This window comes from Falco peregrinus, chromosome 7 (assembly GCF_023634155.1).
Source record: "Falco peregrinus isolate bFalPer1 chromosome 7, bFalPer1.pri, whole genome shotgun sequence".
Classification (NCBI taxonomy): Eukaryota; Metazoa; Chordata; class Aves; order Falconiformes; family Falconidae; genus Falco; species Falco peregrinus.
The window spans coordinates 26553229-26575439 of NC_073727.1; the positions used below are offsets into that span (position 1 = coordinate 26553229).

General features: G+C 40.8%; 1 protein-coding gene across 2 annotated transcripts in view; it reads right to left on the reverse strand.

Moving 5' to 3' along the window:
* Window positions 1-21066, reverse strand: part of SLC22A16 (solute carrier family 22 member 16) — a 35063-nt gene extending 13997 nt beyond the window's left edge. For both annotated transcript variants that reach the window (XM_055811024.1, XM_055811023.1), the window contains exons 1-2: window positions 20947-21066; window positions 651-1127 (exon numbers count right to left, since the gene is read on the reverse strand). In XM_055811024.1, the coding sequence (XP_055666999.1) occupies window positions 651-1127; window positions 20947-20996 (527 nt within the window). In that variant the 5' untranslated portion in view covers window positions 20997-21066. The remainder of the gene's footprint in view (window positions 1-650; window positions 1128-20946) is intronic.
* Window positions 21067-22211: the final 1145 nt, after the last annotated feature.

A 22211-nucleotide genomic window follows, 5' to 3' on the forward strand; every position in this document is an offset into this window, starting at 1 on the left:
TGAAGTTTGAGCTAACCGTTCAGGGAAAAACTACAACTGGACAGCAAGAAAAAACAGTGTCTAGGTGTTTATTTTAAGAATGTGGGGTCCGACCAAACCCTGAAAGCCTCTGCATCAGCCCCACAGAGCTGTATTCATGACAAAGGTTAGGAAGTCTGTGATTTTAAAATACATGGTGTTTTTAACCTTCCAGTAGCCCTTCAGCTCTCTATCACATCCAGAAATAAAAATCTGTGTTTCCATGAGGAATCTCTCCTCATGGAAAATGCGGTGAAAATCTACTCCCAGGTTTACTGTTGCTATTACTACTAACTATTTCTGTTCCTGTGGAAAAATAATAATAAAAAACATTCTAAGGGCAAATACGAGCTGTACAGAGCAATTTGAGAGATCAAGGCCTAGAACAATGGATGATATCAAGTAGGAAAAAAACTCTAAAAGCGAATGATTTGCGAGTACATTTAAAAATTAGTACTTGCTATTGGGAAAAGAAATTGAGTTAAATGCATTTGTGAACAAAACAATAACCAGACCTCCTGACCTGTGCATACATAATTATGACTACAAAATGAACGAGCACAACAAAACAGGTAGATACATGTGGAGTTACTGCAGTCTGAAGCTACAGTTCTCAGAGGATAGCACTTTACCTGTCAGCAATGTCACCAAAAATCACTGCTCCAATCAAGACTCCAAGCATGAATGTAGGCTGGATTAATTTTGCAAGCCACTCTCGGTCACATACCAGATCCCACTGTGTAACAACAGTGCTTTTCCACTTTGTGTCATCATAGAGAAATCCATCAGAACAAGAAAATAAGGACTTGTTGGCATTGTATTCATATGCCAGATCCAAACTGACTTCTCGTTTGGACCTGCTGCATTGGTTAAGTTCCCAGATTTCTCCATTTTCCAGCTGGACTACAATGTAATCTTCTGTTGATGTCCATAGTGTCCAGATGTCCTCTAAACTTGATTCAGAGGAGTTGTATAAAAGAACACTACTCACATTTCCAGGGATCCCACATACAAAGTTAGGGGTAACAGCCATGAACACAGATGCTAAGTAATGGATACCACATGACATAGCTTGAAAGACAGATGCAAAATAAACAAATGCTTGAAATCTGTAAAGGGAAAGAAAAAAGTTTACTGAAGAAAAGCCCCTCTATACATGTTAAAAAACCAAACCATAATTATTTTTCTGGGATCGGTATATAGAGACATCATTAGAGTCTCTAATAGTGCTGCTTCAATATTAGCTAAGCCCTGCAAGAGACCAAAGATGAGAGAAGATCCACAGAATCTATTGTCAGGAAATAAATGTTCCTCTTCATCATGTGTTTAGCCATACACAGAGAAGATCGCTTTAGAAGAAACAATTCTGAACTTAACCACTTTGTTTGAAGCAACCTTCCACCCTCCAATTCTTTGTAGTACATCCCCTCAAAATAAGGCTTTGGATTACTTGAGTGGTTTAGAAAAAACCCAAAATGTTGCAACCTCAGGTTCTGAGGGATAGAGATACGCACATCAAATAAAACAAACCAACTACATTACACCCTTCATTTCACCTAATTGTATCTATGTAACTGTATTCCATCTATCTTCCATCTCTATTGCCTTCAGCAGATAAAGAGAGAATACAGGGAGACACATGTAGTGGAAGATAGAATCTGAACAGTGTGAAATGTTTTGTACCAAAACATAACTGTAAACAGGGTTGGGTTTTGGCTTAAACAGGGTGTGCAGTTATCCATTAAAGATTGTATCATAAAGAAAACATGGTAAAAGAATATTTCATGCGTAGGCTGAATTTTGGCATTTTAAAAGCTTTTAAAACATGCTTGAGGTGCAAGTAAATCTTTGTATATAAATTGCACATGCATTCTGAATGTTGAAAAACTTGCAGTGAACCGTAGTATCACTGCAAATTGTAGACAGTTTCTGATAATCTAAGCATAAGAAGTCTTTTCCTCAATTAAATGTTAAAATTATGCACGTAACTAATACAATGTCTGTTCAGAAAAAAACAACACAGCTTTGGTTTCTCCTCCACTTTTTATTTCCTGAAGACAAATCAATTGCACTAATTTGAAGAAGCATTCAATGAGCCTCTATATATACACCCGTCCTGCAGCATGTGGTGGGTCTTGATAGTATGAAACAAAAAGCAGCATTTTTTTTAAATTGCCAGAGGCTATCTCTGCTGAAGTTATAGGAAATGATGCCTAAAAAACAATTGCCTTGAAATGTCATGTGGGAAAAGTCAGAGCAATTCCAATTCCCTAGCAAATGTGACTTCTAGATCACTCCTCTCCAAAATGTATCTAATATAGCCTTTAATTCCCATAATAAAGAATGCAACAGTACTTAGCCTAGTACTTTTAAATCATCTATCATCACAATTTCTAGTGAATTCTAAACTATCTATAACCAAAGTATTTGTTGGATACATTGCCTTCATGTCCAATTAGCTTTTCCAATTAAACAGTTCTCTTGTATAACCTAACTCCATTCATCATCCTCATTCTCCTCTGCCTTTTATCTTGTGATTCTCATTTCCTTCCTTGGTAAATGTAGACCCAGTTGCCTATCCTGCCTTTCCAATAGCACTGTTGCTGTTCAGATGCAGCACTGTCTATCCCTCTTTCTCTTGACAACAGTTCTGTTGACTTTCCCATAGCAGTCTGAGGAGAGGGTTGAATTGCTAAGCCCACCATGGCAGTTCAAAAGCTGGCTCCACTTCCCTCTTGAAGACATTGCAAGGCAATCCTCACACAGGTGCCATGCTGCTCTTCCCCAACAAACCTTGTGAGCGATGTGGTCAAGAGAAACTGAACTTAACCACAGCATGCCTTAAGTCTGCCAATCCCCTCTCAACAGAACAGCTTCTTGAGGTCTAAGTAGCTAGCCGTAAATCGAAGCAAGGCTAAAACAGCTCTGAAAGGCTTTTGGGCTACCTTGGACCACAAAAAGACAAAGGTTACTCCAAAATGTACTCTTTGTCACCCCAGTAATGCAGACAAATACGGTCAACAACATTTTTCAGCTCTTCTCTAATTTCATTTTAACTGTTACCATCAAAAGACACAAAGTTATTTTACAAATAGGAGAGCAAGACCAAATTCAACAACTTGGGCTATTGTTGCAGTACACAGAATGACTGACATCAGAACTAGAAGACCTCTAGCAAATTAGCAAATTAAAACCCTACAAGCTGTGCAGTTACATCTTCTACCAGCTAATAAAAAGTGGCATACTTGGAAGCACAGTCCCCAGTATTTGCAGTATCTGTCATTATTCATCAGGAAAGTGCAGTGTTAGATAGCCCAGTTTGTATTTCCCAGACAGAGGAAGAATGAAATAATTTCAAACTGCCACACATTCTTCTTGAGTTTCCTAATTAGGTCTCACAGCACAAGAAATATCAGGTTCATCATTTCTCTTCTACCCAGTAAGAGTGAGCAGGAAAAATGTATTTATGCCCCTTCTTGTTTGAGATGCTTGAAAAAAGGTAACAACTTTTAAGCAAACAGACTGAGAAGATGGTATGACCAATGCACTACATTATTTAAAAAAAAAACACAAATCCCAAGAGCATCACCAGAGCTATGAGTTGGATCAGGTCTAGCTAATCTCTGCACTAACTGCTCCCCTGGGAGTTTTATCTTATGTCTTCCTGAACGTCTTGTGATCATACTCCAATAACCATTTTGACAGACTGCTCCACTGTCAAATCTTTCTTTTGGAAAGTTTCTCATTAAATCTAATCTTGATGTCCTCCTTTCCAGTGTAAAACTATTAGCAGCTTATAAAACATCCTTGTGCAACCTTGAATAAATTTTCCGTGTCTTTTAGTACTTTGTTGCACAGAATTATCAGTTATCCCTCTCCAGTTACTTTCTAAAACTATATAAATTAGTCCCTTATCCTTTCCTCATTTTTTGTGTCCTATAGAACAATTTCCACCTCTATAAAAAGCAATAAAGGATTTATTTTAAAGAAGTATCTGTGTCATGCCATATTTCACCCATCTTTCAAGAGTTTAACTTAAAACTAGAACTGATCCTTGTAAAAACGTTCTTCCATTTTCAATGTTATGAAGATCTTACTCAGTTTCAACGAAGAAATCGACTCTCTATTATCACTATTTTTCTTACCCAATTTGCATAATCTACACTAAGCAAACACAAGAAGTCAAACAGAATGTCAGACATACATTAATAGACATTATTTATGCTGTTTATGACTTTGTTTAAGAACAGGAAAGCATGTTTTTGCAGCAAAATGGCCATGTTGTTGTAGAATCCTGCAGGATGGATTGCACTGCAGTTTTTAACCTCTAACTGCTCAATAAAAAAGCTGTGGACCAGGAATAAGGGAGAATAAAGCCTGATATGAAGTTAGAGAAGTGTCTGGCAGCACCAGTGGCTGAAGGCATCCCACACCACATTAACAGGCTGCTCCCCTGGCTGTATAAACTATCTACTGTTCTCTCCAGTAAAATTCCACAATGGGCTAGCTAAGACTCTCTCTGTGTATATATATAAAAACCACACAAGAAATATCCTGAAAGCCCTCTTTTTCTATGAAGGCAAAATTCATTGCCAACTACAGTAGTGTTGTAACATCATCACGACTGATGCTAGACTGAAAAGCCCAACCTTACGAGTTGCTGAGAATCTCCTGTGGGTAGAAAGAGCTTTTCTTCTAGAAAGATTAGTTGCGCAGAGGTCAGGAAATTTGTTAACTGGCATAGTCACCAAAAAGGAATTAATTAGGCCATTAGTGACAACATACAGAAAGCATGAAATGTATGCAGGAAGGATGATACTTGGCATGGGAGAATACTATAGATGCATTGAACTTGGTTTTCCAGAACAGCTGAAGATTGAAAAGGGACGGAGGAAGATCCAGGCCCAGCCTCATGGTAGACACAGGTTTGCTGGAACAGAGATTGCGGCAGCAAACAGTGCTGACTGACGAGAACATAAAGCTGCTGCCTGCTCTATTGCTAGCCTGGGATCACTCCCTTTGGACCTTTGGTGCATGAGTTTTATCTCAGCCCTTTTGTGGTGGCCATGTCAATGCTCTTCCCAGTCTTAAAACCCTGGGGCTGCTTCTTGGCCCATGCTCACGTGACAGCTGAGCAGCTTCTCCTCTTTGTAGGAGGCCTTGGTGCTGGGGGGACCACCACTGCTCCTGCTCAGGAAGCCTGGAGCAGCCCCTGCAGCAGGCTGTGCTGGGGCAGGAGGTCACACCAGAACGTATACAGATCAAACACTTCACTGACCCTGAGGTGCAGCTTAAAGTCTATGCTGTCCTTGCTACCTACCTACTTGTAAATTATTAACTTTTCTCCCAAATTCTTAATTTAAGAACACTGGATTGATAAGAAACTCCTTTATTACTATGCTTAAATCTCTCTATTGCAGACAAACATAATATAATCCTTAAAGTAACCTCACCGAACTCCATTTCAAAAGTTAAATTTCCCTGAAGTTAGAAATACTGCTGCTCATGCACTAAATAGTAAGAACACATCATTGCAGTAGCAATAAATATGCTTGAAATTCACCAAAAGAAAGCAAAGTCTGTGATCTATTTTTCTTGACTGATCTCAAAAAGGGCAGCTTTTAGCAAGGGTATTTTATATGTCAGTTATCTTCACAAGCACACATCAGATTATATAACATATATTGTTGCAAACAGTAGTTTTTAATAACCTATTTCACTTTTTTTTCTTTCTAAAAACACACTTTTTGCATTTTTTAAGATCTGTGAACATGATGACTGTCCTAAAAGGTATGATAATCTCTCTCAGTGTTTTTCCATCTCTTCAGTGACATGCCATGGGAGATAATTGTTTGGCAAGTACATTTCGCCACTCTTGCCAGGAGTGTCAAATATAGAAGTCAAGAAGACTTTGTAGGTTACTGCTCCGGTATAGAGATGCTTAATGCATGCCAGAAGTCAAATGAGCATAAAACTGTCTTCACAAAAGCTTGAGCAAGACACAACATGAAAATGTTGCAGTCTTTCTTGAAATATTTCCATCAAATTTCTTCCCAGTTATTCTTTTTTCAGTTTACAGCTTATAGTAAAAAAGACTTTTAAGTTTTCTAACTCCTCTGCACAAGTTTTAACATCTCACCAGTAAGAAAAGCAACTGATAGTATCATAATGTCAGTATCTGAAGAAATATTCTTCCATAAAGATAATGAACTAGATCTCAGACCACTGTCGTTCTGGCTGTAGTCTCATGATACAACATCTCTGTGACACTGTAAGATCTCTGAGATATTTTCTCCCTTCTCCTTTCCCACTGTTTACTCTTCCCCTGAGACATAGTGCACTCTATGCTCAGTTGCGGTGCTACTTTTTGTGGGACCACTGTGAATTTTATCTGGGAAATGGATCTAACTTGAAAAAAAAGAAGTCAAAATAAATGATGATTAAAAATAATAAACCAAGCCAGATTAGTTGCTTGATCCAATTGATATTGCATCCATGCAAATAGTCAGCACCACTCTATTTGAAAAGTGCTACATCTGGCATGCAAAAATACCTAAAATGGACATTGTCGCATGTATGCTAGAGAATAATTCCCCAGCCTCCAAGTATTTTTACCACTGTCAGTTATTGCAGTGCATAGCAGGGCCGAAACTTGGTGTTAAACACTAATTTTATGTTAAATAAAATATGTTTCTGATATTTGTTTCCTTGACTGTTCATCAAAGAGAGGAAAGGGAAATTACTAGATACTCATCAAAAGCTAATATAAAAATTTTAAAATTCTTTTAGTGTAGCATAGAGTCACAAGGCTTGTTCTGTGATTAGCAAAAGATTTGTGCAATTCCACAGGTTTTACAAGAGCTATTTTTACTGTTTGTCTTTTCAACCATGTTGTTAGCAAATTGCTTAGTCAGAAAACACAGTATGCTTTTGTTGTGCTGTGCAGACTCAACAGGATGGCTTCAGTGGAAAGAAATTTCCAGATATTTACTATTTCTGAAAGAATTTGTGTTCAAGTAACCACTTTCACCTCTGTATTCCACCCTAGTTGTTTTTTTTTAATGTGAGAAAAGCCATTCAGCATTCTTTCCACTCTAAACCAAAAAGCTGTGATGCACTTGCCCTTACACATTTTTTATTTTTTTTTTGAGAGGAAAGGAGCTGAATGAGACCTAGGAGCAGTATTTTTGCTGTGGTGCAGAGATGTGGATTTGGAAGCAACCTGAAACATAGAACAGACACGGCCTTATTTGACTTACTAAAAGTGTGACATGTAAACTTCCTGCCCTCCTAAAGGCAGTTTAAACTATGCTAAGACTTGGTCTCAGCCAAGATGGTTACTTCCAGAATTTATTTGCAGAGGCAGCAGATGCTGTGTTGGATATCCATTTTAAATGTACCAACAGCACAGATGCAACAGGAATAAGAAAGTCTATAGGGATCAGAAAGGCCCCAGGAATTATGTATCATCACTGGTGACAATGTGTGCATCAACATGCAGTCACCCAACAACAGACAGTTACAAAATAATTCTTAGAATCGTTTAAAAATGATTCTCTGAAGTATTGTAACACTTCTATCCCATTAAACTTACTATGCATGTTTCCCTTTGATTAAGACAAGTTCAGCGTTTGTTCATCAGGGTCAAGAAGAAGAATTAGTTGGCTGCTCATTACTGCACATTTGGTATAACAGCTTAGATGAAGAAAGCAACATCACTGTAAAAATCAAGAATTAGTGCTAATTCAACCAACAGAATTAGGGCCCGTATTTTTCAAATACTCCTCCCCCATTAATGGCACAGTTCTTTGGTTCTGACTAAGTCAGGCACATTATGTTTCTGTCATCACTTGTGACTAAATAATCCAGTTGGTAAACGTTACTGGTTTTCAACAGTTTAGTAGCATAGCTTTCATCTGCAGGCAGCCACACACAGCAGAAAGGGCAGCTGCCATTGAAGGTGCTCAGTGTTCCTTGCTGCTGCTGTACCAAGGATTACTGCCCCTGGGGAGAGCCAGCCAGGACAGTATGTTCACGGCTCAGCCCGTTCAGCCCAACGCCCAACCTCCTGGTCCAACTGACAGCGGAACTGGCCTAGACACAAAGGCTCTGGATTTGCACTCAAACAACCAAGCTACACACACACACACACATATTCCACCACTGACTTTACTGTGAAAGTAACTTCTGGTTGAGGGGGAACACATTGCTGGGAGCGGTAACTATTTCATCGCTGGCACTATATCCACAAGCTTTTCTGCATGTGTAAACTACAAGGGATCTGGAGAAGTCAACAATGGACTTGCAACAGCTGGGCAACATTATAGGTTAGCACAGCTCTTGCACCATACTCTAGGCTCCATAGGTGAAAGGAAGATAACCTGCCATGGAGGGATCCATCTACAGATGGATTATCTAGAGAACAGAGAGATCTACAAAACCTGCCCGCATAACAAATGCCACACAAACTTCTTGCTTGCTTGCTGTGAGGAGAAAATGCAGGTTTTCCCCTTCACATATTTGTATTTTCTATCTTATAATAGTAGAAATAAAGCACCAATAGGGAGAAAAGAAGTGGACATTTAAAATTGCCACTAAAAACAACGGTCAAACATTAAATGGTGCACATTAATTTCTACCTTTCTTCTGGTCAGCCTTTTGTTTAAATATCAAAATCAGTATGAAATAATTTTTTGGAATTCTGGTACATTTGCACCCATACTGGTACCAGTAAAGCAGTCCTTGAACCCGAGGCCACAGCTCCAGCTGGGGCTACAGCAGATACCAGTGGAGCAGCAAGCCTTGGGAACAAGGCACTGTGACTGCAACTGCAATTCCAATGCCTTCCAGTGGCAAAGCTGGAGTCAGTCTATTTCATTCTAGTTATCCACTTGTCCTTTCTGCTTTACCTGCATCAATGGTATATACCAGGTAATTTAATTAAAAAAGAACATGATCATGCAGGTTTTAAGTTATTTAGGTTTCTTTTGGAATTATTTGGATCAGTGCTAAACACGGCAGAGTGGTTACACTTGAACAGCAGTAACACCTCAGGCTCTATACTTGGATGTTCCCATTCCAGGAAGAGCATTTTAATAAACATCAACCATTTAGAAAATTAGCATGTACTCTGTCTGCATGATATATTACTAGCATTACTTCTCACAGGGAAAACTCAATTCCAGTATCTTTGGTAACACTGCTGTCTTTTGCTCAACCTCTTTTTTGGGGACAAATCCAAACTGGGTATTTAATTCTCTTCCATGCTGTAGTGTTTCCATCAGCTTATGTAAGCAAATAGTTTCACATCATAATCTGTAAAGTGTCTAATAGAATTTAAATGTTTTTATTGAGATTCCATCTAATTATAGACATAGGCAGTACTTCATATATAAACTGTTGTATTTCATTCTTCTTTTCCCATTTCGGAAATCAGATGTTTTCTGCTGTTTACCTTGATGACACATTTCATTTACTTTGTTCAAACTATGGAAGTTAGGTTTATTTTATCTTTTTTTTTCCCCTGTCTGTACTCCTGAAATAAAACTAATTGGTTTTCATATGAATTATGTTTTTATGTATTTGTTACTCTATTTAAATATTTCTATTGCAAAACTCTGAATCTGGTATAGCTGAAGGTACAAATACGTGGATTGAATACATGCAACTAACAATGTATTCTTCAAAGACTATTTTGCAAAATAAATAGGTCTTACCATTGTCATAATGTTTTTTAAGAACGTTTTGTTTCCTATTCATGGTAATACCTAAGCAGATTTGGATGCAGACAGCTCATTTTCAGTCTGAGGTCTACATAAATTCTCTTCATGCCACGCCACACATATTGTTAAGCATACTATCCAAGGCCTTAAATTTCTGTATCAGAAATATAATTCCTCCTTGCTTGGAAAATGATTGTAAAATTTCTCATTCTTACAAGTTTCTGAAAGTTCTCATGGGAAAAGGTGAAACAAGTAAGAAATCTGCATAATTAATTTAAGAATACTGGATATCACTTTCCCAGCAAACGTCTGTAACCATTCCAACACATATTAGTATCTTCCAAATTTTCAATTAGAAATAATAAGGAATATTAGCTCTGTGGATCAAATTATGTTTACACCATTTCTGTAAATATTTGACAGAAATGTCATGGAATTTCGGGTTGCTCTGTTGTTTCTGTCTTCCTTAATATAAGCAGTAATTTTATCCCTAGCACTACTTTTACAGCCTCAAATATGATTACAATGATTTAATCTATTTCTATGGGCTACAAAGGCATTGCATCACCTGGATAATGGGTCATTTTACTCTCCCTGGCCCCATTTGCAACTCTTGCAATGTCCTTTTGTTAATTCTGACTTTCACTACAGTGACTCTTCATCAAGAGCAAAACAGGAAAGCTTAAGCAGACAACTTTGTCCTACTAGCTTTTTAGGAATATTTCACTGAAAAAAAAAGTAAGTAATTACCACTTTAAAAAAATCTACATTTAGGGAAGTAAGTGTCAGATAATACTGTCTTCTAAAATTTGGGACAAAGTCAACACGTAAATCAAGGTATCACTTTAGGAAAAGTAACTTGGTTTCAGCCAGAGATTCTTTGCTGCCAAAGAGAACACAGCAAGTTGCAATTCTACCTGTATAGAATTCTACACTTGTAATTCTACAGTTCTACAGCTCGAAGAAAGAGATGCGATTTAATGCACAGTCTGGTATGGTCCAAGTATTGTCTTCTATTAAACTTGCGTTTGCACATCCGTATTTAGCAGCTACATTCTACATTCAAAAGGAAAACAGCCTCCACACCAACAGCTTTTCTCTCTTTGTGTAACAGAGTAGCTTGTAACTTCTACCGACTTTTGTTAAAGATCAGTTAGAACACCAAAGAGGAGTAAGACATAGCTCCCTTCTTCCACTCTTTTCGGGAGTCTACACTGATGATCAGTGTTCAGAGGCTCTTGCAAGTTCAGCTACTCTGTCCCACCCACGCTCCTGCTCGGCCAGGTTAGGATCCCTGACAGGCCATCTTCTCCAAGGCAAGGCAGGTTATCTCTAAATGCACATAAAAGAATGCTACTGAGCACAAGAGGACTCTCAGCTTCTGTTGCAGGTTTGTAGTCCACCTTCCCTCCACACTGTTCCTCTTCATTGCAGATGTGTAACACACTCTTTGCCTAGAAGTCCTCAACCCTTCCTCCCGAAATGGTCATGGGAATCTCCCCGATGATAAGACTGTATTAAATGATTAAATTCCACTGGAGAGCTTTTGAGTTTATTTTGTTTTGATTAGCAGCCTGGTCATGAACTTCTGTCGAATTTTTGTTTATTTATATCCCCTACCAGTTTCAGTCTTGGGTATTTGTTTGGCTAGCCTGTGTCTTCACAGGACAAGAAAAATATTTGTGTTTTCTCTCCTCAGAGAGATTTACACATTGTAGAGCATATAAAATAGAATGAAATGCCGAAAGTTGATTTAATAGAACTTGAATATGTGATATAACTGCCTTTGATTTTAACTGGACAAAGAGCTTTTCTACATGCTCTCTAAAGAAGACAAGTCAAAAATCTTAATACCATTATTGATCTTTCCCAAAGAAAATACATTTTCATTATTTTTATTGGTCATTTGTCTCTTCTGTGACCAACACACTGAGTTATTCTCAATTGTCCTTGATTTCTTAGTGAAAAGCAACCTTTTCATTTCCTGTCATTCAAGGAATATGATGCTACTGCCTTTTTCTTTAAACTGTTAAAAATGGAATTAATTTACATTAAAAACAAAGAAATGCAAATTACAGATTTGACTGTTTCCAAGGCTAAGAATGCACTTTGACCTCTTAGTAAATATATTCTGTAATGCTCTTCTACCTGCTTATACTTCCACAGTACTGTCAGGTTCTTTTCTTGAGTCTTTCTCTTACAGTAGTTCATACAAGGGAATAATCTGGAATAATGCTGTTTCCTAACCTTACATAAATTAAAGCAGCTGGATTCTGATCAGAACATCTGGGATTCTTCTACATAAATCTATTTTTGTACCAAATTCCCTCTCTGTTTTCAATGGGTGAGACAGAACTGAGCTTGGCTACACTGATCTACAAAGGACAACAGTTCTCCGAAAAGCTTAAAATACAACTGTAAGGGAGATGAGGTCCCAGTTGCTCTGACCCTGGGACTAAAACAAATTCTTGCCCTCAGAAGGGTGGAGCTATAAGAAGTCTATGGTATTTCCCAGCTCTATTAACTTAACTAGTTCCAAAGATGCAGGAAAAAAAATCCAATCAATAATTTGTTCTGGACTATAAGCCATTAATATAAATTATTTAAATGAAATGTGGTGTCATCACTATAATTTCACCATATATCAAATGGCTTTGTGTTAGAGAACGCCTTCAGATATTGCTTATCTATTATTGCTCATGTTTTCTCTTTTGTATTTGACTTTCTCTCTAGCACTAAACACACATCCATCAAATGAAATATTACATCACAGAAATGGTAATATTTATTCATAGAACAAGGGCTAAATGAATATTATTAGTAATCATAAAACGGTTTGGGTTGGAAGGGACCTTAAAGATCTACTTTCAGGCCCCTGCCATGGGCAGGGACACCTTCCACCAGACCAGGTTGCTCACAGCCCCATCCAGCCTGGCCTTGAACACTTCCAGGGATGGTGCATCCACAGCTTCTCTGGGCAACCTGTGCCAGTGTCTCACCACCCTCACAGTGAAGATTTTTTTCCTAATAGCTAACCTAAAGCTACCATCTTTCAGCTTAAAACCATTACCCCTTGTCCTATCGCTACAGGCCCTACTAAAATGTCTGTCTCCAGCTTTCTTATAGGCCTCCTTTAGGTACTGAAAGGCTGCAGTAAGGTCTCCCCGGAGTCTTCCCTTCTTCATGCTGAACAACCCCAGCTCTCTCAGCCTGTCTTCACAGGAGAGGTGCTCCAGCCCTCTGATCATCTTCCTGGCCCTCCTCTGGGCCTCCTCTAATGTTTTCCAATTTTTCACCAAGGACACTGAGATCTATGCTTGCAATTCAAAGGCTGAAAAAATGTATTTTTGACTACTTCATAAGTTCTAAATGATTGCATTAATCTTCCTTTTTCCTTCTCAGGAAGTTGCAGGTTTTATTCCCTCACTTTCCATACCTTTGGGATTTCCATGTTTTCAGAACAGCCTTGATCTCTCTCTTATTTCTCTGATCTTAAAGCTCTCAATTTAACAGTTCACCTAAATCAGCTCTTCCTGGAATTACCTGTATTCAAGGAACTGACAGCAAGGATAGCTGATGGAAAGTCAACAAGGTAGCAAGCATTGTAGCAGTCATATTGATGCATATGTGACAGGTTTTTTTGATGTCTGACAGTAGAGCCATGCAAGGATCTTGGTATCAGCTTCACATTGTCTTGAGATGCTGGCTAATGTAACACCGAAAGTGTCCTGCCAGCAGCATTTCCCACATCCCAGCCTTCTAGTTAAGCCTTATATAGTTAACTTAGGTTTACAGAATCTGCATGTATACTGTACGCAAATAGTTAATTTAGGTTTAAAGTAATGAATCTGCATGCATACTGTATACTTGGATGCAATATACTGTATACAGTATGCATATACATCCATACTACTTACCTAGATCCTCTTTTCAAGCAGTGAGGAACCACAGATGAACCACCACCATCACTTACCTTGTCCTAAATCACTCAATGAAAGTAAGACAGATGGATCATGCCCTTAAAGGATTTAATTCTCCCCCTTGACAAGGTGACAAATGCAGATATCTGAAGTTTATACTATAGGCGTGTAAAGTTAAGTGGGATGAGCTCACTAGTGCCTCAATTTGGACAGCTGATTTCCCCATACAGCTAGCATAGACTTACACAAAGCGATCAGGTAGGAACTTAAGATACTTTCAAATTTCTTTCACAACTTAGGAGAAAGAAGTCACAATATGACTGGAAAAGTCCAGGCCATCACGGATATAACACATTTAAATGGTACTGAGCTCCATCCAAAGTGTGCTGCTGATTGCTCTTCACAGAGCAGGAGATCATTTCCGGTTTTTCAAAGCACCTTTTCGGCACTTCCTTCCTACTCCCGCTGCCTTATAGGCCTTTTCCATCTGTTCTCCAAGGTTTGTCCGGTATTCCTGCCTCAGCACCACTGCTGAGGCTGCACCTCTGATGCTGTTACCTAATAGTAATGCCTCCAAATATTAGGAAGAGGAAACACAACTTCACCTCTTAATGAAAACCTTTTCTTGAGAAAAGGGTTCAGTCTGTGATCCAATGGATGGTGCTTATAGATTCCTCAAACCACGTTTTCATGGCATGTGATTTTCAAAGAACATTTGCTGTGAGTGAGATGAGCGTTATAGTTTGGCTGCCAATGTATGATATTAAGGTGTACATTAGCTCTCTAGGTATTTCAGCATTTTTCAAAGATGGCTGAGATTTCTTTTGAAGTATATGGACAATCTGACAGATGAACCATCATTATTAGCCCTTGTAAATCTCTGTCTTGTACAGTTTGAAATCATGCTTTTTCCAGTCTTGGCCTTGCAACCAAGACTTAGCTACCTCATTTAATATTTTCTATGTCTTGCTTTTTTTCCCATATTTCTCAGAAGTTGAGAATCTCATGTTCTTGCTCAGCTGCTATAGCTTCATGCCTCAAGCTACCTTAAATAAAATGTCAGCTGTATATCTCAGTCCCATTCTTGCTGTGTACAGCAAAATGGTAGCACAGAAATTTTCACAGCATTTACTGAAGGCTCCTGGGGCATTAGAAAGATTCTCTAAATTTAATGCTGTTTTCCACTTGTATTACTTCACTTCATGCAATAAACTGGTCAAACTTTCCATGAGTAAGCCCTTTTATATAACATTTCCTTCCAACTTTGAGATATCTTAGTACTGCTGAAAATCATTACCATTATGAGAAAATTATTGACAGAGCTTTTATAGGAGTGATATCCCAAGCCCAGGCATTGCATTACAGGGAAAAAAACTGTGCAGTGCCTTATTATTTCCTTTTCATTCACACCATAATATTCTGGGATGAAACAGCTGATCATCCTTGATGTGTGTGATAACTGCCTCACACTGCCACAACTATGTCCATGCTACAGCTTTGTCTAGAAGCCACCCTGGGGGGTTGCCAACATTTCAGAGGGGCAGTTGAATCTCAGCAGCTGTTTTACAAATTGTAACCGATCTACTAGTTTTGAGCGTTGCTTGTATTGCAGGTTTTAGCCTTGGAGAAGTAATGGATACTACAAGTGCAATTTCATCCCGGTTTTATTTAGTTATTTTTCTATTAGTGTAATTACTTTTTAATCTACTTTTTCAATCCAGAAACAGGCTGGATGAGGTTGCCAGCACATTCTGATGCAGTACACTTTTGTCTACGCAGATCCAGCATTAGATTGCCGCCAACATGACCTGGATCCCAGCAAATGCTGTTAGTACATCTTGCAGACCACACTGCTAGTGTTGCCACCATTATCCACGAGCACTTGCCAGTATCCAACTTTGGTTCTGAGTCTTGAGACTATTTCTACTTTTGCCTAGTCAGGCATAGATAATAAGATCTTTGTTTAAGCTGATACAGTCTGTTCTGTGAAAACACACGGCTTGACTTGCTTCTCCAAGGCTATTATGATGCCATACAACCAACAGGATCAAGTACTCTTTGCAAAATATCCAGACATGCCCCCCCCCCCCCCCAAAAAAAAGGGGGGGGGGGGGAGGAGGAATGAAATGCAGTCAAGTCCACTTATTTTGTTGTATGAACATCTGAGATGAGCACAAACTGACTCGATGTTATAATATAGCATAGTTATAAAGTTGAAGAACATTTATCAAGTGTTTCTGTCAAACACCACCCCTGACTAGGAGCCAAAGGAGGACTTAGATTTGAGATTCTTCTACTGGCACATTCCAGTAAGCACAAACAGCTGTCCACTGATACGTTTTGAAAACTGAATGACAGATATGTGATAAACTTTTCCACTGTATAAAGTAGCTTGTATATGGGGAAAAAATTTTTTTTTAGAACAAGCTCTCGACCACAGTATTTATTTATCTTACGAAAGTGCCCAAAGCTTAGACAGAAATTCACATTAAATTATTTTAAAATATTAATTTTGTGTAGGATGTGCTAAACAACTAAATGTATTAGTATTTCAGAAAAAGCTTGTAATGCTTCCATTTTCTAAGTTAAAGCTAATCATCTGTTCAAATGCTGTAGAGGATTGCCTGTTTCTCCATACTAACTTGGAAAAGGAAAACCAATTCCTTTGCATGTCCAGCAAGTACACTTTTCTAGTTGAAAAATGTATTTTTGTTGGGGAAGAACCTTTCAAGACATCCGTAAAATATCTAAGTTTGAAAAATCATTGCTTGAAAGTATTCTTATTTTCTTTTTGTGGAAAAAAAAATAATGGTAAGCACAATCCTTGAGATACTTGGGACTCTGTTATTTGATACAAACCCAAGAATTCCTGGAAGTAACATGTACACATCACAATTTGCAGAAGACGTAATTTGATCACAAGAGCTGTGAGCTTTGAAACAAGAGAGAGGATAAGGGCATCAGCATTAAAATAGGAGCCTGGAAACATTCTGAGATGTCAAAAGACAGACCCTTTGGTGTAGGATTTTAGAAGTGAACCAAGAGCCCTACAGGGCAGGGAGAAGACAAATGGCATTAGCACTGTGTTCAAATATTGCTGCTATAGCACTGACTGGCAGGGTCTGCATTGTAAGAGTCCATTGAAAGAATCTCTACAAAAGTCATTTCACAAGTTAAGCATAGTCTCTGTTCTATTTATGAACACCAGAAAAGTTCCAGGGAAATTAACAGAAAATGTTGAAACTGTTGGTAAGTGTATTAATCGCTACTAAACACCATGTTTGGCTGCAACAGGTGAGCACCCTATCCAAACAGGCAGCCTGTCCTGCTTCTCTCCCCCTCGCAGCAACCATTACTAACCCTTGTATTGGTTGCATCTGAAGTCCAAATCATAGCAACTCCACTGACCAGGCAACAAGTTCATGTAAAACAACAATGTAAAGATGTTCAAAACTGAACAAATACACAAACATTTCAGCAAAGACAAAGAGCAGTCACTGTTAATCTATTAGATAGTCTAACTGCTAGTAAATACATTATTTATAAAATCAACATTTGAAAATCGGGGTAACTTACTCAACTTTGCAAAAGACAGAGTATTTAAAAAAAAAAAACAACAAAACAAAAGCCAACTTTGCAAAAGATTCTGGAAATATTTCATTACAACACCTGGAAATAGCATCAGTGACACTCAGTCTTCCCCTCTCTCCCTGACAATTTTCACCACCTGCTTTTAGCTAAGCATAAGCCAAGATTTGAAAACTGTAAATCACAGGGAAAACTCTATGTACCATGTAAGATGCACCTCATAGCTACCAGACATTCCAGCTGGGAAATCAAATCCTTACTCACATCCACACTAAGGATAAGAGGTACCTTGCCAGATTTCTCTCTAGACAGCTATTCCTGATTAGATCATGTCTCTGTTCTGCACTTTTGTCATGCTGTGGATCAGAGCTGCAAAATACATAGCCTGTTTCTCAGCAGCTACCAGGCAATTAAGTTCTGTGTCCCGATGGTGGATTAAAGTCATTAAAGTTATTAGAAGTCTTTTACTTTACCTGGGAACTAGAAGTGCAGGCAGCATGAGCCAGCCAGCCCGCCCCTAAGGCATGCCTCCCTGCTGCCCACACACTGTGCTGCCAACCTCGATGCCTGTTGGCCATGTCTCCCCTTGCCCAGTACCGGGCCTGCCAGCCACGGCCAGCGGCCGACTCTCTCCTCCCTCCCTGACAGGCCCCTCGGTGGGTTTGTCCGGCTGGACTGGGTGGGCAGGCAGGGGCTGGGGAAGGGGCAGGGGGCAGAGAAGGTGAGCCCGTAAGCACCGTCTGGCAGGAACTGCTGCATGGGAGAAGGGTACCGTTCAAGGCAGGTAAATCGCCAGCTTTAAGGCCTGGCAGCTCATTAAAGATGAGGCCATCTGAGGCAGACAGGACTCTTTTTTTTCTTTCTCATTCACCTCTGCAAGAGTGAGCAGTCATTGCTCCAGAGACAGACTCAAGAACGATGTTTAAAACAACCTGCTTGAATTTATAGGCCACAGATGCTACCCATGCCCAAATTCAAAGACAGGCATCAAGCCCTCCTTTAACAGCAAAGGATACAGAAGCCCTTACATTTTTACGGTTGTTCATGCATGTCTCAAGACCCCAGTAAGAACTATAGCATCACTGAGACGTCTGAACGAGAGCCCGAACGGAAAGCAGAATATTGTCAGCATCCATGTTAACATCAATTCTGCAAAATTCACAATCTTAATTGAAGTGAAAGGTTTATATATTATCTAAATATGAATTATTCTTACATATATATTTAATATATTACATATTATATATATTGCATGTATACAATGCATACTCATTATATATACTGTGCATATATATAATGCATACATACTCTTTCAATGTATATATTTATATACACAAAAACAGCTGGCCATTCTTTACTGCATCTGTCAGATTTTAATAAAATCAAACAAGTCTCAAAATACTAACAGTCATGCTTGGATTGCTCAGAATCCAACTGTGGCAAATCTACAGAATCCATATGTAGTTCATAGGTTATATGGGCCCTATAAGAATTGCCTGAACTGAAGAAATGACTGATAATCTGTCAGCGTCATGATGGTGCATAAAACTAACCAGAACTAACTTCATAGTTAAAGTCAAGATTTTTTTATATGAAGTACGAACATTTATCTAGCAGTATCAGGTGATTTTAAAAAGAGGTTTTTACAACATTTTTTAAACAGCTGCATTCACCATAAGCCACTATTATACTCACTTGTAGCATGTGGTCTTTGAAATCTTGAACAGCCGTAAGTCTAACATGACTACACAAATTTTGGTAGTCTGCAGTTCATCTCAAAGGTCCCAAATCTAAAGCAACTCCTATTGAACTGCATCTCAAATAAACTTGCCCCTGGATGTGAGGTTATCACTGTAGAATTGTTCTGCCTTAATTGCAAGAAGTAGTTGTGAAGACTTTATCTAAAGTATTGATGAATGTTCTCAAGTTGGAAACCTAATTTGGTAGTTACACGTAACTACTTCCATGTTATTTCAGTAACCAGTGCCAAGTGCCTGCTTTCCACAAAGAGCACACAAGACAGAACAGCAACAGCGAAACAAATGATGCTAGGAACTGATTGCTAGGAATTCTCTCCTAGTTCACATAGAGCAAGGTTATTTTTGTTGCTGACCCAGAACTGATAATGAATGAGGTATTGTTCAGATAGATATGAACGCAAGTCACAGCTTAGACAAACATGTAATTTAAGCATAGGTCCCAGTTAAGCAAAGAAAAAGTCTTTCCATCCTAGTCGTCTGCATAGGCTATCGATACCCACCACTACCGCTTGCACGTAATATTAAGAGCATATTCTGCTGTAGAGTTCAGGTATGCACTTCTACCATTAAAAAGAGCTCCCAGCCTGTGTTCAAAATGCTGCTCCTGCCTGCCCCTGATAGAGAGGAGATCAGCGCTGTGGGTTAGGCTAGCCCGGGGTGACAGCTAGAAAGCGTATCACTGCAATTCGACAACTTGAACCTGCAGCCAAACTGTGACATGTGGGTCTATTCCAGCTGTTCTGCAACTCCATTCTGCTCTGAGGAGTATGTGCCTGCAAAATCCATACCGATCAGAGCATCATGGAAGTACAGGACAGAACCCACTGTGAGGATGTGTGCCTCTCAGGCTTACACCCCATATCCTCTAAAATATTGTTTCCTTGCCAAACATTTCTTCTCTTGTTACCTGCTATAAACAGAGCCTCATATACCAGCCCTGCATCCACAGCTACAGAAGCATACACACCACATCTGTTTATCCCATCTAACCAACCCAGGCCTGTCTACACACACATCATAGCCACAAACCACACTGAGGAAAACTCGCCACCACACATCACACTATTTACCAGTAGAGATAATCCCTTGCCGATAAATATATATACATATACTCCATATCCATGTTTCACATGCAGTAAGCCCAACCTCAATAAAAACACACCATCTGTCACGCACAGCAAGCCTGTGCCCCTATGCAGAAACAGCCTGTCTGTGCCCCTTGCAATACTCCTGTACGTACTGCTTGTACCCTCCCGTCACCCCTGAAGCACACGGGCTCCTCCAGGGCTGAGGTATGTGTGTATGCATGCGTGTGTGCACGCTCACAGGTGCAAGAAATGTGTGAACGTTAAGCGTCTGAGAGTGCACACACATGAACACGTGTGACTGCATGCACAGCGCATATGAATGCGCACGGTGCCTACAGGCGTGCGAGCCTGTGTGTGAACAAGTAGTGTGCGGGTGCAAATGGGAACGTGGCACATATACAGCTGTGCGTGCATAGCGCGTGTGCGTGCATAGCGCGTGTGCGCCGCACGGGTCACGGCGTATGTATGGAGGACTATATATGGGGGCGTGCACAGTGCTGTGAAGACAGGCGCCAGCGCCCCTCTGTGTAGTGCGTGTTTGTGGCCGGGGGCGCAGCACCGTGTCCCGCGTGTGCCGGCCCCGCCGAGCGCGTGCGCCCCTGTGCCTGCGAACCACCGGCGGCACGTGCAGCACCGCGAGCACACGCGACGCACGGCGCGGTCTCCCTCTGTCACCCCCGTGTGCCCGCGGGTCCCCCCGGCGGCAGCCGCCGTACCCTGCCCCGTGGGGGGGGGGGGGTGTCCCTCGCTCCCCGCGCGGGGACGCGTGAGCGCGGGTGTGACAGTCCCCGCGAGCGCGCGGGGCAGCGGGCCGCAGCCCGCTCGGGACGGGACGGGGCTGCGCCGGTACCTGCCGAAGTGTCCCAGGGAGTCGAAGAGCCGCTCGGAGCCGGGAGCCATGGCGGGGCGGCAGCAAGCCGGGAGCCTCGGCGTCGCTGTCCCGGCGGTGCGGAGAACAAGCACCGGCCCGGCCGGGCCCGCCCCCCCGGCGGGGTACGGCGCGCGCGGCCCCTCAGCGGGCGGGCGGGGGGCGGGGCTAACGGTCACCGCCCCAGCAGCCACCGCCCCGCCGCCAACCGTCCGCCGCGCGGGGACGGGCCCCGGCGGGACGGGCGGGAGCCGCAGGCCGGCGGCCCCGCTTGCCTCAGCGCTTCGCGGACGGCGCCGGCGGGCAGGGGCAGCCGGGCGGGCTTACCTGGGCCGCAGCGGGAGGGCGGTGCGCGGGGGAGACGGGCCGCCGCGGCCGTGCCCCTGCGGGGGGGCTTTCGCGCCGGAGCGAGCGGCTTCTCTCACACGGAGCGACCGCCTCGGCCCCTTCCCGCTGAGGGACGGGTCCCGCCGCGCGGCTTCTGCAGCGCGCTCTTCCTTTCCACGTTAAAACTAAATTAAAAGAGGCAATTATGTGCTTAAAGCCTCCTGCGACAATAATTTATAATCTAACATATTTAGGCTCTAGTGTATTTCATATGGGCGTTTTCAATCAAAGGAGGGTATAAACAGTTTTTTCCCAGGACGTTATCTGAATGTTATTAAGAATCGGTTTTAGTAGCCTCATAATCTGCTTTGTTATTTGGATCTGTTACATGGGGTTTGTTCATAGTTTTAGCACACGATGTAAAACAGTATTATTTAATAAAGGTAAAATACGTGTCTGCATGACTGTCATTAGTGCTCCAATTTTTAATGAAGTCTCGATTATATTTGGACTTATTTTTCTGTCTTATCCAGAGTAGACCAAGATAATCAATTTGAAACTGTCTGAGGATTAGTAAAGTGAGTTACAACAGGAGACCTTTGTAATTAACTTAGCAGTGGATTTTGTTGGAGATCTGCTCTAGCAGGGCAGTCACTCTGGGCTCTGAGAATTAGGCAAAATACAGAAAAACTGTTGCAGGTGCAGCTCTCATATTTAAGATTTTTCCTTCCCAGAGCACTTGATTTCCCTTCTCGGGTAGATCCAAGTTCAAGTTGTCCCTGCTCTGGGTAAGGAGATGGACCAGATGCCCTCCAAAGTCTCCTTCCAACCAAAATTATTTTATGATTCTGTGATGAAAGACACATTTCCAGCTGATTGCATGAGCTCTTTCTGGGCTACTCTATTGAAAAACACGGGGA